Raw genomic sequence first — 16,607 nt, forward strand, 5'->3', positions numbered from 1 at the left:
GTTCATATAGTTCCCATGTCGGTTTTGTCGGGTATACACTTAAGGATTTTGTACTGTCATGGTATTTTAAATGATCTAAAACAACATAGAATAATATTGCTGACATATAGTGTAGTTTCTCTGTCTTTCACTTTGGATTAAATCTATTTTAATTTTAACTTTGTCTGAAAGCATGATTACTATGCCTGCTTTTTTTACATACTAAATTCTATTCCTGCCCTTTATTTTATCTGTGTGTATCTCTCATCTTTATAATGTTTCCTGAAAGCAGCATATTATTGAATTCAAAATTTTAATCTGTGATCCATTTCTATTTTCTGGGTAAATCCATCCCATTCACATTTTAAACTACAATTATTTGTTCTGTGTTTTCCGCCTTCCAATTCTTCCCTACTATCCTTTTCATCTTATTTACCCTATCCCTCCTCACTCCTCTACTTTACTTCTATCTACTATCTTGCCCTCTTATTCCTTAACCTGTCCACCCCTCTAAGAGTCCCTCCCTTATCCTCTCCTCCCACCCTATCCCCTTGCCTTCTTATTTGTTCCTGAATTTAGCAGACTTTAACCCTTCTAGATACAACCATTCCTGATGTGAGTAAAGTTCCAGCACTACCTGCCCTCTACCCTACTAGCTTATTCTGTATCAGTTTCTCCTTTTCTGCCTCATTTGTACGAGGTAATTACTCATTTTTATCTCTCCCTACACAGTTTTACTTTTTTAGAATCACCTCATCTTACTCAGCTCAGCCTATGCCTTTCTTTCAAACTATCCATGTGAGTCATATATGTACTGCTATATTTTCACATAAACTAAGTGAATAATATTGATTCCCTTATAATTGATCTTTAATGTTTATTTATATTTCTCCTGGATTTCATATGTCAAATTTCCCCTTAAGTTCTGGGGGTTTTGTCACAGAAACCCAAAAGTCTTTGAGTTTGTTAAAGGTCCATTTTTTTCATTCAATATTTTACTTCACTTTACTGGGCAAGTTGCCCCAGTCATAACCAACTTGGTTATAGCTCTTTTGCTCTATGATCCTTCAATATGCCTTGCCCAAGGTCAATCAGGTAGTGTCAAAAGCAGAATTTGAACCAGCTTCTTCAACCTAAAGCCAGTGGGGTTTTTTTTTTTCCCATTGTTCCTTTTGCATGCTAATACATGACAATGAAAGGCCATAATCTGGAGACATAATTCAGTGGTCTTATGGAGAACATTTGGAACTGGGTGTGGTTTACTATAGCAAGCACACTCGGTCTAGAGTTAGGAGATTTGAATTCAGATCCTAGCTCTGCTATTTATAGTTGTGCAATCTTAGACAAGCCACTTAACTGGAAATTCTAAGATGTAGAAAGAAATGTTTGGTGGGGGGAATGGGGAGAGGAGGGCAGACTGTCTCTTGTATATGGTTGGGGCAGCTAGGTGGTGCAGTGATTAGAATACCAGATCTAGAGTCGGGAAGACTCAACTTCTTGAGTTCAAATCTGGCCTCAGAGACTTACTAGCTGTTAGGCTCCTTAAGATGCAACCAAAGGTGGGTAATCTTTAATAAACTTTGTTTTTCTTTGGCTTTAAGAAGGCTTGAGTCAAATTCATTTGAGCAGGACCCGGCATGTTGGTATTTTGGGGTCCCCAGCACCCCAAACCTCAACAGAGCCATCTGGGTTCAGTGGCCAGATATCGATCAGGATGAGTGGAGATGGCGCAGAATGCAGTGGAAGACCTTGGTCCTTTTAAGCTAAGGTCTTTTCAGATTCTCATATCAGGTATTGAACCTATTGGGGAAGAGATAACATGAAGAGAACTTCAGGCGTGGTTTCAGCTGATGGTGGAATAGGAAGGGTCTGAACAAAGAATAAGCCAACTCCTCCTCTCAGCCCTGTATGTCAAGGGGTATGAGAGATACAGCCAGCCTTGGAAAGGATGCCAAGAGATATGGTATCTTCCTTTGGGAAAAGCTAGATTTCAGTGAACACAAGAGAAAACAATGTGAGAAGAGATTTGGAATCATAGAAAAATAGAATTAGAGCTGGAACTGACCTTAGAGGTCATCTAGCCTAATCCCTTCATTTTATAGATGAGGAAACTGAGACCCCAAAAGTTAAAGTGGCAGCCTAAGGACAGAGTTAAGATTCAGACTTGGATCCTCTAACTCTCTATCCATCTTCCATACTTCAACATAATGTAAGGGGTCAGTGTGTATAGAAGGAAAAGGGCAGGAGAGAATAGGGATAAGGGAGAATTAATGCTGAGTTTAATATGGCATTGGGGAGAAGAGCAGCAGAAATCCTCGAGTAATTCTTTACCCATTTATGGATCCCTCCCAATATGAGAGCCTGGATCTTCAGGCAAGGTGGCAGAGAGTATAATAATCCATCTTACTCCACCAAGGTCACCAAGGAGAGAGGTGCTAGGGGTGGGAGGAGGGGGGAAGGGAGAATGGCTACTGAGGGCCCAGAAAAGGGAGGAGGGGAAGGTCTGTAGTATAGCTAGAGCTAAAAACATGTCCTCTAGATGAAGAACTTGAGTCCTTCAGGACCTTGACATCTGGCAGAAAGTTTTGCTTGCTCTGGGTTTTCTCATCTGTAAAATGAAGGCTTTGAACTAATTGGTCTTCAAGGTTCCTTTCAGCACTAAATCCCTTTTTCAGCACTAAATACCCCCTTTTCCGGAATGAAATGACAAAGTAATCTTATTTGTTAGCTATTTAAATGGAAGAGCTTCCCTCAACCTCTGAAAACCTGTCAGAGTGACTGGGAAGCCTTTGAAATACATGCAAGCAAAGACAATACATTCTATATCTAATCCAATTGCAGTTTATCTCATGGGATTCTAAATCCACAAATATGTGTTCTCTAGGATTTAGTGAGTCTCCTGAGCTATTGATCTGTTTCAGCAACAGAGATCTGTTTGTACATTAATAATGATTAATACTGTTTCGTCTTGAAAACAGGAGGGAAAAAGTACCCTTATCATTTCCCTTTAATTCCAAACTGATAATTAGAATTTAGCCAGAAAGTGAAGAAAGACTCACATTCACCTCAGCAAGTGAGGATGTTTGAATCTCAAAGATATGCAGTCTGGGTACCATGCCTCATGCTTCCTCTTTTGTACAAAAGGCCAGATAAGAAACCAATTAGAGCTTCCTCTACCAAAAAAAAAAAGTTTTCTTCTGTTAATGTCTACACCCTAGAACTAAGACACAGGTGCCTAGGAAAGTCTCTAAAGGTTAATCATAGTATTGTAAGATCATATATCTGGAAAGAATAAATGAATGAAAAAGTATTTATTAAGCAGTACTGTGTATCAAGCACTGTGCAAAGTGTTGTATATAGAGATTTTTTAAAAAGTCAACATTCCCAACTTATATTCTCATGGGAAATACAAAACAGATAGGGGAGTACTGGCCAAGTATTTATCAGGAAAGTTACAGGGATGCTGAGTGGGTCCATGAAAGCATAAAGTGAAACAACCCATTTAGAAACAAAGGCATAGTTGACTTGAGTATGGTTCCTGGTTCCAAAACTGGAGGGGCAGGGAGAGAAGTGGTGATTGGTGAGACTGCATAGAAGGTGGCCAGAGAGCAGGAAGAGAAAAGCATCTTTTCCAGACTCTTCATTTTCCAAATGTGAATCATAGGGTCATAGATTTAGAGCTGGAAGGAGACTTAGAGTCATTGAGTCCAACCCCCTTGTTTTACAAATGAGGAAACTGTCTCAGTTGAAGTGACTTGCCCAAGGTCATAGTCTAAGGCAGGATTTGAAACCAGGTCTTCCTGATTCCAAGTCCAGCACTCTGTTCACAACCTACATGGACTTGCTAAAGGTCACACCAGTAATAAAGAGCAAGGAAAGTATTTAGACCTAGATCTTTACCTACACCATTCAGCCAATGACTATTTCTCTACATACTTCCTAAAGTTAATATCGTTTTTTAAAGATATCAGATTTCTCACAGGGAATGGGAAAAGCCTGGTCAAAGTCTTGATCTGGTTTCACTTTGAAAAACCACCAAAAATATGCACTAGAGAAGTCTTGAGGCAGCTAGGTGGCAGAGTGGATAGAGGCTCCAGACCCAGAGTCAGGAAGATCTGAGTTCAAATGTAGCCCCATGACATTCTACTAGCTATATGACCCTGCACTTAACCCTGTTTGTCTTAGTTTCCTCATCGGGAAAATGATCTGGAGAAGGAAATGGCAAACCACTCCTGTATCTCTGCCAAAAAAACTTCAAAGGGGGTCACAAAGAGTAGGACAAGATTGAAAAATGACTGAACAGCAAGAGAGAAGTCAAGGAGATCATAGAAATGAAAGAATTGGTAAGGTGGTTTAACCAAGTCCCTAAAGATTTTGGGGCTATGTAATGATAGATTAGTGTTCTATGACTGATCAATGTTGGTCTATGAAAAAGGAAATAGGAGCCCCCTCCAAGCAGTCCCCAGGAGCCAGCCAGGTTCCTCAGGCTGTGAATAGAGGGAGATGGCACATCTAGTATCCTGTTGTTCAGTTAGCCTGGCATACATTAAAAACATTAAGCAGTGCTCTTGCAGGAACTTCTGTGCTTTTACTCCTGTCTAATTTTCTGACTCTTCCTCTGTCCCAGCTGTTTCAGGTTGATCTTCAGAATTCTCACTGTACCTACCCTCTACCCCTCTCTAGGCTGAGCTGTAAGCCTCCAAGAAGTGGAATCTCTTTTTCCTCTGTTCCAGGTGCATTCTATTCTATTTCAGGTCAAAATTTCTTTCTTCCTTCCTTTCTTCCTTTCTTCCTTCCTTCCTTCCTTCCTTCCTTCCTTCCTTCCTTCCTTCCTTCCTTCCTTCCTTCTTTTCTTTCTTTCTTTCTTTCTTTCTTTCTTTCTTTCTTTCTTTCTTTCTTTCTTCCTTTCTTCCTTTCTTCCTTCCTTTCTTTCCTTCTTTCCTTCCTTCCTTCCTTCCTTCCTTCTTTTCTTTCTTTCTTTCTTTTCTTCCTTTCTTCCTTTCTTCCTTTCTTCCTTTCTTTCTTTCTTTCTTTCTTTCTTTCTTTCTTTCTTTCTTTCTTTCTTTCTTTCTTTCTTCCTTCCTTCCTTCTTCTTTTCTTTTCTTTTCTTTCTTTCTTTCTTTCTTTCTTTCTTTCTTTCTTTCTTTCTTTCTTTCTTTCTTTCTTTCTTTCTTTCTTTCGTTGACCTGAAAACTTGGTTAAAGAAAAGGCAACAAGCTAAATGCATACATTTTACGATTTAATTAATTAATTGATCAATTCCCTATTAAAGACAACAGTAACATAATGCATTATGGAGCCAGAAATGTTCTGGCCACCCAGTGCAGAAATCTTCTGGCTTATATACATTTTGCCATGAGAAAGGAATTCTCCTAGTTGAACAAATCATAAATTCAGTAAGACAAGACAATTAACAAAGTAATGTCAGTTGGGCCTTGCGATTCCAGCTCTGTAAACATATGTCTCGGTGACAAGGAAAGAAATCCCACCACTAGTGAGTGGCAGGCTTCCTGCCCTAAACAGATAACTGACATAGGAAAGGGTAAAGAAAGTTCAGTAGAAATTACGACCTAAGATGTCTATATTTTCTTTACCATTAATATGCCATAACATAGTATATATCTATAGATAATAAGATATAAAGGAAAGTCCTATTATTCAAGATAGTGTCTTAGGTTAAAGGTCTCCTAAGGAATGTAGAGTCAGCCTTGGCTGGCTTTGTTGACATAGGAAGAGGCATTCTCTGAGTTTGCTTCAGAGAGAACAAAGAGATTATTCCAAAATTTTATATTAAACATTATCCCTTCCTTCCTTCCTTCCTTCCTTCCTTCCTTCCTTCCTTCCTTCCTTCCTTCCTTCCTTCCTTCCTTCCTTTCTTTCTTTCTTCCTTCCTTTCTTCCTTTCTCTCTCTCTCTTCCTTCCTTCCTTCCTTCCTTCCTTCCTTCCTTTTTTCCTTTTCTTTCCTTTCTTTCTTCCATGTGGTATCATATCCTTATCTGCTCTGCTCAAAGGAATGTACATTTTGATCACTAAAACCTCCCAAAATATCTTGGAGATATACAGTCTAGATTTTTTTTTTAAGGACTATGCCTTAAACCCAAATCACTCTGGCTCTCATTGACTGGCCAACAATAGGTCCCAGGCTAAGCCCCACTTGATCAGTGTTTGGGTCCTGATTGGGTCAGAATGAATGTAAATAGCAGTTGTTTCTGTTTTGGCCAGAGGGTTTTCCTCTCCCAGATTGAATTTTTTTTTTTTTGACTAGATGAAAGAAGCCATTCTCTGCCTCATTTCTTACCTAACCTTAATCACTGAATGGGCATTGCCTCAGACAAACTGAGATCTCTTGAAGACCTTGGTTTAAAAAGACCAAGGTCCCCCCACTGCATCCTGGGTGATTTTCAGTCATCCTGATCTGTATCTTGCCCCTGGACCCAGATGGCTCTGGAGGAGAAAGTGAGGCTAATGAGTTTGCACAGCCCTGCCTCACTTAAATCCAGTTCACTTGCATGTCATGTCATCACCTCCCTGATGTCACAGTCCTCTTTGAAAACAAAGGACAAACAACAATGTGGTCAGCATCTGACCTGAGAACTGAGCCAGTTTCCCTGGTCTCTGTCCTTAGGAAATCTCTGACAAACTTTCACTAATTCTCTTAGGTAAACTTCAATATCCAGTCACCCATCTGGCTTTTCTTCCTTCCTCTTCCCCTTGGACTCAGCTTTTCCTCTTTTCTTTTTGCCTGTTTTCTCCAGTTCTTTCTCTTAAGGCTGTTCTACTAGGCTAATTCCATAGCTTCACCACTCTGAATCAGTTTCATTTTCCTCACCTCCTCTCTCTAAAGTCACCTTTTCAATAAAAAATCCATCTTAGTTCTCTCTGACTCCTTGGTGCCCTCCAGGTATCATCCATCAGTCCATGTAGTCCAGAGGAGAGGTTTCTTTCCCTCACAGAACTCCTCTTTCCCTTCTTCCCTCATTCCTTCCCTCTTTTCCTATCTTCTTTCCTTCTTTACTTCCTCCCATGATTTCAATGGTATGAAAAACTCCCCATCAGTTAAAATTCCCTTTTTACCTATTCATATAACCAACTTGGGCAGCTGAGTGGCACAGTGGATTGTATGCTGGCACCAGTCAGGAAGACATCTTCCTGAATTCAAATCTGCCTGTGTGGCCCTGAGCAGGTCACTTAACCCTCTTTGACTCAGTTTCTTCATCTGTTTAAAGAAAATGGCAGACAACTCCAACGTCTTTAAGTACCCCAAATGAGGTCATGAAGAGTAGGACATGATTGAAAAATGACTAAACTGAGCAACTAACTCATCAGTAACTCATAATTTTAGAGATTGCTTGGGGCAGGAAGGCTTAGTTGGTAACAGAAACAATTATGTGTCAGAGACAGGATCTTACTATGGAAAAGCAAGTATTTCAACTAAAGTCCTGTGATTCCAGGTCCAAGTGTTTTTTCCCATGTACCACATTGCCTAGCTTACCGTGATATAAAGTCTTTCAGCTGACTCTGATTCTGGGGAGAACATACATTGATAAGTTATATCTTCTCTTGGATGAAACCACTTAAAATGATTTCTCTCTAAGGCACATGGCTTATGTTGAATTTATTATTTTGTAACAGCCTCCTTGGTTGGTTTTTTTCTCCTTCCCCTTTTAGAGAGACTAGAATGGTATGGGAGGCAGAACAGAGAGGGAACTTTGAGCTGACTGTGCCATACTTGCTTTGTAAAAGATGGAGGAGAAAAGGGATATGCTCTCTACAGTATTTACTCCCAACTGTATACCAGTCATCAGTAAAGGTACTGGCAACCAGGGACATAGTTGTAGATTTACAATGACTGTTTATTCAGGACATTTTAGCTTCCAGGGAGGCTGCCAACCTTAAATAATACATCCTGTTTTTCAAGGTTGCTGTTTAGAATGACATACAGATACAAAGTAACATCAATTGTATGGCTCATTTGCAGCTAAGATGACAAAGACTGGAAAAACATGAGCAAGATGTGGAAGTAAATTGTTAATGATGTTAGTAAAGAGAGCTACAAACCTATTACCCTTAAAAATGTTTAAAGCCTTGTGGCTTGGTCTACCCCAGAGTCCAGACCTATAATGAAACTGATGGTTTGCAGGCATCTCCCAGGTCAAAGTGTCGCCAGTGTTCTCTTAGAATTAGTGCCAAATCCAAAGATATCCGTAAGAAGTGGTGCAACTGAGAAGATGGAGGTCTGAATCTGAACTTCTTCTGAACCAGCCTATCCTGTGAGCTTGAATGGGTTATTGATGACTCATTTGAGACATGTCTAAGATGGGATTCAAAACCATCCTCACTTACTGACCTATTTACCCCCATGTAAAGATATAAGTAAAGCATAAGCTCCTTGAGAGAAGGGACTGGGTTTTATTCTGTTTTTTTCATCTATATATTCTTTGCATGTAGCACATTATCTTCCACATACTAAGCACTTAATAAGTATTTGTTCGCGAGATGGTGGAGTGGATAGAGGATAGACTCGGAATTAGAAAGACTCCTCTTTCTGAGTTCAAATCTGGTCTCAGACACTAGCTGCGTGACCTCAGACAAGTCACTTTACCCTGTTTGCCTCAGTTTCCTCATCTGTAAAATGAGCTGGAGAAGGAAATGGCCAACCACTCCAGTATCTTTGCCAAGAAAACCCCAAATGGCATCACAGAGTCAGACACAACTGAACAACAAATATTTGTCTAACCGAATACCCTTGCCTCACATTTGAATGAACATCCAACTGATTAAGAGAGAGCTCCATCCTGTCAGTTTCTGATGAGCTGTGACTGAAGTCCATGAGAATGCTGAGGTAATTGGCCTGAAGGAATAAGCTACTGATAGCCATTTATTATAAATCCTAGATAAAATCAACAGATGTCTAGATTCATGATCATTTTTAGCTTAGTGGGTTTTTTTTTTTTATCACAGTCACAAACCATCATTAAACAATGAAGGGATTGCTGAATGGGCCAGAAGGAGTTCTGAATGAGTGGACCGAGCCAACTCTTTGTAATCTGATCCATTGCATGGTGACCAATCAGCAAAGTGTACATTCAAGCATTCACACAGATATAGCTAAAGAGATCCATTCTTAAATGATGAGAATGTTAAATATATTTATCCTGGCACAGGAATTCTTAAATTTTCTATTTTTTAACAACTCCCATGACATCCTTCCTGTTTTCTGCATCTGTGTGATAAAGAAAAAAAGAAAAATAGAACTAAGAAAAAAGCCTATCGTTTACCTTATAAAGGGGGCAACTAGGTGACAGAGTGGATAGAGCACTGGGGCTGGAGTGAGATTCATCCACCTGAGTTCAAATCTGGTCTTTGACACTTACTGGCTATGTGACCCTGGGCAAGTTAGAGAGCCTTGTTTACTTCAGTTTCCTTGTCTGTAAAATGAGTCTGAGAAAGACATGGCAAATTCCAGTATCTTTGCAAGAAAACCCAAAATGGGGTCAGGAAGAGTCAGACATAATTGAAAAATGATTAGGCAACTACTCTATAAAAGATTACCACCAAATGACAGCCTAGGGACTCTGTAGTACCTCTCTTTATCACTTTTCCAGTACATGTTAAATTTTAGAAGAAAAGAAATCGAGGAGGAAGCCAAGCAAGGAAAGAAGGAAACAAGCATTTATCAAGTGCCTACTATGTGCCAATTACTTTTTATATGTCATCTTAATTGACTCTCACAACATTTCTGAGAGGGAGGTGTTATTACTTTCCCCATTTTACTGCTAAGAAAACTAAGGCAGAGATTAAGCACCTTACCTAGGGTTACATAGCTAGTGTCTTAGGTCAAATACGAACTCAGGTTTTCCTGACTTGCCTAGGCAGTTAGATTCCTCCCATTTCCTACAGCACCTGCAGCTCATTAATATCACCAGGCACTTGTTAAGAACTTAGCAGCCTTCATCTTCAGGTGGTCAGAACTTTGCCATGTATCCAAGGTCACAAAATCCTAGACCACAGTGGCAAAGTGGTGTCTATATGTTGCATGAAGAAAAGGTTAATTACATCTTAATTTCTTATATAGAAACACATTTTCTAAGTTTTTATCCAAATCTCACTTCTGGTTTCATAAAATCCCTGGCTTGTGGTATCATTCTGTCACCTTGATTTGTAGGTCTGCTGTGTGTGTGCATTAACTAAATTCTTTAGTATTTCCATGGATCTGTGATCTCATTGCCTTGGACATTTCCTCCATTGGTGTAGAACTGGTTATAGTTTACTATCTTTCTTTTGTTCTTGTAACGTACAGGTAAAGAGGGACAGGTAGGTGGTGCAGTGGATAGAGCATCAGTGCAAGAGTCAGGAGGATCTGAGTTCAAATCTCACCTCAGACACTTGACACTCACTAGCTGTGTGACCTTGGGCAAGTCACTTAACCCCAATTGCCTCATCCTGGGTCACCTCCAGACATCCTGGATTCAGATGGCTCTGGGGGAGAAGTGAGGCTGGTGATCTGCACAGCCCTCCCTCACTCAAAACAAAGTCAAGTGCAAGTCTTGTCATCATTTCTCTGATGGTATGGTCTTCTTCGGCAACAAAGGATGAACACACACGCACACACACACACGCACACACACACACACAGTAGATTGGCTTGTGTAGTAATTTGAACTCTGGCCAGCAGAGATCCAGCACAGCTTGTGTTACAGGGATAAGTTTAGACATCCGACCTGGGCTCTGACCTTCTCAGTCTCCAAGGGCTGCTGTGATTTCTACTTTTGTGGGGAGTCCTTCTCCCCTTCTATAGCTGGTGCTTGATCCTTTTACTTCCCTGTCTCCAAGAGGTTTTCTGGGAGTTACGTGATGTAGAATTACATCAGTGTACCACACTTCAAGTACGTGAAGTCTGGGGATATGATGCTTTCTTTTGGGGTTTCAGAATAAAAGCCACTTTCCCTTTTCATTGAAAAGGGAGGATAATGATGACTCTTAGGCAGCTAGCTCTCTTCCACAAAAAAAACCTGGTTGCACAAAAGACAAGTGTGGGTATTGAGCAACATGTCTATAAACGTGATAGTAAAATAGAAATTGGGGAAGTTATACAACTTAGGATACAGAAGAGTAAATGGGCTCTTTGGCTTAGGAGTAAGGGATAACTTCAAACCAACCAAAAGAAAATGACCTAACTAGGGAAGAATGCTTTCTGCAGAGATTCTACTCCCTTCCCCAGAGATGGGAGAATAATAAATATAGAGGCTAAGTACTGAGACATTTTTTAGGGTTGTATGTCCTCAGAAGGAAGAAGCCTCAGGGCCTCTCCCACTATAGTCTCTCTCTGGATAAATGGTAGTAGACAGCTAAAGTCTTTTGATTGTCTTAAAAGCCAATCAAAGAACCTTCCATTAACAGACCAGGACATGTTCTATGGGATGCCTATACATTCTCCTCAGACTCCTTAAAGCACTCTCCTTCACTGTCATCACCCTGACTCTCCTAAAAGCAAGCTCCTCAACTTCTCCATGTTGAAAGACATTGTCCCAGGCACTCTGTATATGTTCCAGACTCCCTCCACCCCAGTACAACCTCTTTGAATGATTTATAAAGGTAAGGAAAAAGGTATAGCTGTCATTTGCCACCTTTGTGATTCAACTCAAAGCTTTCAATCAAATATGTGATATGAAGAAAAAATTCCCTGCCAAATAGTAATCTAAAATTATTGGTGTGTGAACAAACAAACAAAGCAAAGCCTTGCAGTTTCCTCATCACAGATTAGAACCAGTCCTAATGCTTGAGTCCACAGAAAACCATTTAAGTTATGTATTTGGAAATGTTTATCACTCTGTTGCTCTAGGGAATGGCTGAACTTTAATCCTGATATGATCCCATGATACTCATATACAGCTGACAAGGTTTTAGAAGCATTTGCTAAATATTAACATTCTAACCTTTGCTAGATCATAATTGAGGCATAATTTCCCTCTGACATAGATAATGGAGGCATACTCATTTCACATTTTAAAAGTTCAGTTGAATTAATAAATGTGCACTAAATGAATGAACTAGTAAATATATTCTTGATTTTTTTTAACTTGTTTGTTGAAGTTGGCTTCAAAGCCACTGTAGAGAAGCCATGATAGTAATGTAAATTTGAGTATAAAAGCATATTGTTTGTTTCAACTTTGGATTAAAAAAAAACCAAAAACAAAAGACTATTATATAGCACAACTAATTAGTTTAGTGGATCATAGTGGTTCTTACCAATACATATGCTAACAAGCATCCATATGTCATGAATAGAGTTAGCTGCCTACAGGGAATTCTGACATACAATTTAGAGATCAGAAATAACCTTGTTCAATGACTCTGATAAGCATCAGGTAGTATACAGAACAGGAACATGTATACTTGCCAGAAATATTTATCACTGTTATAGAAGTGATCCAGTGCCTAATCCAAAGTGAGGAGGAATTGCTGTAGATGGCAAGGTCTTACAGGTGCTGAGGGTTGTCAAGACATTACATGGATTTCATCAAGCCCCAAGACGTGGAGGAACTTCCTAGAAGTTATCAGTAATCAATCACTCAAAGGAGTTTGACCCATCCATCCACACAGGAAAGACCAAATGGATGAAGAGCATCTACTGAGTAGATCTCAACCACGTGTTTATCTGTGACAGACAATAAGCTGTATAATGAGCTGGGCCTAGAGTTGAAAAAGAAGAGAGCAAATTGTTTTGTTTTAGGGAACATTTTAAAGCAATTTTCCACCTTTTCAAATCCAATTCGGATTTCGGGGCCAACTCAAATCTCAATGTCTTTGTAAAGCCTTTCCAGATTAAAATAGCTGTTTTTTGATATTTGCTTTTTGAACTTAGCACTCATTGTCTACATTTGAAATTAGTACTCATTGTCTGTATTTGTCAAACAATGGATCACCTTCTACCCGGGGATCACTCTTTACATTATTTCATTTAACTCTGCTGTTAACTCTTCATGTTATTTTAGAAGGAAGACAATGTAGAGTGAGTGATGGCTCTAGAGCTTGAAGACCCAGGCTCAAATCCTGCCTTTATTCCCACTGCCTCTATCACTTTAGACAACTCACTTACCATTCTAGGTCTTAGTTTCCTCATCTGAAAAATGGAAAGGGGGGAGGGGTCAAGGTGAACTGTAAGGTCTCTGAAGTCTTCTAGTTTTAGACTGTGATTCTCTATTTACACTGTAACCTTCCAACTCGATTTTATGCCCCTAGAGAGATCATGCTTTATACTGCTTTGTAGGTCCATAATACTCAACACACAGTACAGTTATTCTTTCCAAGTAGCAGAATTAGGGGTGCAGTGCACCCCCATATGAAAAAATCTGTGTAAAATGTAGCAGCCTTTGCATGTTGTCTGCTGGCTTTCACGTTCTTTTTGCAAACTTTAATTTTTTACTTATTTTAACTTTAAAAAAGAAGTTGTATATTTTTATGATATTAAAAGACAAAATATGTTGATATTAAACAAAACTGTACATATATTTTATGCATTTCTGAATTTTTAAACTTTTCTGTGTCTCCTACTGGCCTTCAAATGTCATCTGTGGCTTCTGCAATACTCCTTCAAATCCCTATTTAATTTCTTTTTTTATATTTTAAATTATTTGATTTGTTTTCAGTTTTCTACAATCATTTCCATATATCTTAAATTTTTCCCCTCCTTCCCCCTCCTTTCCCACTCCCCACTCCCTCCCTGAGATGGTACACAATCTTATATAGGTTCTACACCTACATTCCTATTAAATACATTCCTGTTCAATTTCTTATGCCAACCTGCAATATACTAAAACCATGATGGGGAAAGTTGTGATATGGAAGGCATAACTGTAGGCGATCAATAAATATTTGGTGATTGACTGACCAAACAGCATCGTGATATGGTAGAAACTTCCTCCTGAAGTTGGACCTTGCTCCAAATCTTGCTCCTGACCCTTGATATCTGTATGACTTCATGCAAATTACATAACCTCCCGGGGTTTCAACTTCCTCATTTGTATAACAAAATTTTGTGAGCTCAATGACCTCTGAGGTCCTTTTTCACTCTGGTCTATGATCCTATAATCCCTGATACTTTACAACGTATTTGGTTTCTTGTTGCTCTAGTATGACTCCTTCCTAAAGTTAGAAATGCTTAAAGAACTCACTTATAAAGAATCTGCAGACTACAAACCATGTTTCTTTTTCATATCGTTTTTCTAACATCAGAAATACTTATCTTACTTCTTTTTCAATTCCAGGAGCGTTCATGATCCCGTTCCTCATTCTACTGGTCCTTGAGGGTATCCCCTTGCTTTATCTGGAGTTTGCCATTGGACAAAGGCTAAGGAAGGGCAGTGTTGGTGTCTGGAGCTCTATCCATCCTTACCTTAAGGGACTAGGTAAGTCATTAGGATTTCAAATGACCTTAATAGGTCAATGAGAGATGGAATGTGACCACGAAGCAAACTTTGATGCGGCAGCTTTTGTTTCTGTTATGTTGTTCCAGTGCAGAATTTGATCATTGTATTCAGTCTTACAGGCCTGCGTTTTCTAGACACTGTGAAAAATGCTTCATGCTTTGATTAGCAGGACCAGTTTTAGGTGCTTTTCAGGATGCTACGGAAGTTAGTTTGCCTTTATTTGAAGGTCAAAAATCAACCCAAATGACATATTTGCATGATACTACCCTTGCCAGGTGGTTCTGATGACCCAGTATTCAAGAGAACCTTGCCCACAGTCGATATTTAATGCATATCTTGAGGATAACCTTAGGCATCATATGCCCCAGTGCCTTGCCTGGTACAGGAGTCCCCTCCAAAACGGCCCTGACAGACAGCCATTTAGCTCTGTCTTGGACATTTCCAGGAATCTAACTTTGGCCTCTGTCTATGCTAATTTTTCCATTAAGATTTAAATAGTTATAAAATCTGTGCAAGAGTTCGTTGTCCCTTTCATTAATGGAATGGGTCATCAATTCCCCAGAGTACAAAGCATGTGGCCAACAGTGGCATTCAATAGGAAAAAAAAAGATAGATGCACACATCCATTGCAGAATCAATTTTTGATTAGTAACTTGAAGGAAAAGCAGTGTTCCCTTGCTCCAACTAGAGCCATTTGTTTCTCATACATAGGTCCTGTGTCTCAGCAGCAGGATGGCCTAAGCTTTGATTCAAGATTTAACATTTACTAAGAACCTTCCAAGTGCACAGCACTGTGCTTAATACTGAGAACATAATACCCAGCTCCCTCAGGGAGCTTATACTACTGGTGAGGATTTGGGAGGAGGGATAGGAAGGGAGGGCAGGAGATATTACATGTGTACAGATAAAGGATGACATAAAGTAGACTGGGATAAGGAGGAAGAAGAAAGACAAAATTCTGGGGAGATTTGAAGATGAGATTACTTCTACTCTGAAGGTAAGGAATGTAGTGTGAAGCTTCACCAAGGAGGAGGCTGATTGAGGGAAAGAGAAGGAGTCCAAAAGTCCTAGGTGAGGAGGAAGTGACCTAAGGTGACCTGCATGAATGTACAGAGGACTGAGGCTTTTAAGTCTAGGGACAAGCTTGTAGCCTAGGTTGAACTGAATGTAAAGTTCTTAAAGGGAAATCATGTAGTAGGCAAGACAGGTTCTGTGGAGCTAGATCTTGGACATTCCCAAATGCTGGGATCTTCTGCTCCTATTTTGACTTTTATTCCTCTGATATCATCTTCTACTCTGTTCTTTGCTTCAGTCTCTGAAGTGGTGACCCTCCTCCTTGTGAAGACCTACCTCTCAACACGCACCCTTGATTCCATCCCCTCCAGTTTTTTCTAGTAGATTCCACATCACCACCACCATTATCTTCACTCTCTCATTTTCAATCTCTTGCTATCTACTGGGTCTTTCTCTGCTGCCTAAAATATGGTCATGTCTTCTTTATTTGTTAAAAAGAAAAAAAAACAACCTTCACTTGATCCTACCTTCCCTGTAATATTCCACCTTATAGATCTGCCCCCTTTCTTAGCTAAACTCCTTGAACAAGCTGTCTATACTCCGTGTTCCACTTCCTTTTTCTGTGTCTTCTAAACTTTCTTCAGTCTAGCTTCTGACCTCCTCATTCAGTTGAAACTATTCTTTCCAAAGTTACCAACAGTCCCTCACTTGCCTAATGGCCTTTTTACCAGTTCTCCTCCTTCTTGACCTCTTTGTAGCATTTGCCACTATTGATCATCTCCTAGATATTATCTCCTCTCTGGGTTTTCATGACCTGATGGTTCTCCTCCTGACTGCTCCATCTCATCCTTCTTTGCTGGATAATCACCTATGTAATGCCCATTGATTGTAGATGAGGACCAAGTCTCTGTCTTGGACCCTTGTTTCTGTTACATCCCTACTATCTTGCTTGACAATTTTATCACCTCCTATGAATTCAGCCAGGATTGCTATGCCAATGATTCCCAGATGAAGCATTAGAAAAGCAGTTTGGTGGAATGGTATGAATTCTGAACATGGAATCATGAGAACTGTAGGCTCAAATCCTGTTTCTAAAACATATTTGCAACATTGGTCTTCTGTCTCTTCCTCACACATGACATTACATCTCTTCTCTCTATCTCCTTGTATTGGTTATCATCCATT

The 16,607-nt window shown here is 39.7% G+C and overlaps 1 protein-coding gene across 1 annotated transcript in view; it reads left to right on the top strand.

The window, feature by feature from the left end:
- The window catches only part of SLC6A19 (solute carrier family 6 member 19), a 47,025-nt gene that overhangs the window by 2,137 nt on the left and 28,281 nt on the right, over positions 1 to 16,607 (top strand). Inside the window, exon 2 of the mRNA XM_072605355.1 lies at positions 14,247 to 14,387. Coding sequence (XP_072461456.1) covers positions 14,247 to 14,387 — 141 coding nt within the window. The remainder of the gene's footprint in view (positions 1 to 14,246; positions 14,388 to 16,607) is intronic.

Source organism: Notamacropus eugenii, chromosome 4 (genome assembly GCF_028372415.1).
Source record: "Notamacropus eugenii isolate mMacEug1 chromosome 4, mMacEug1.pri_v2, whole genome shotgun sequence".
Taxonomy (NCBI): Eukaryota; Metazoa; Chordata; class Mammalia; order Diprotodontia; family Macropodidae; genus Notamacropus; species Notamacropus eugenii.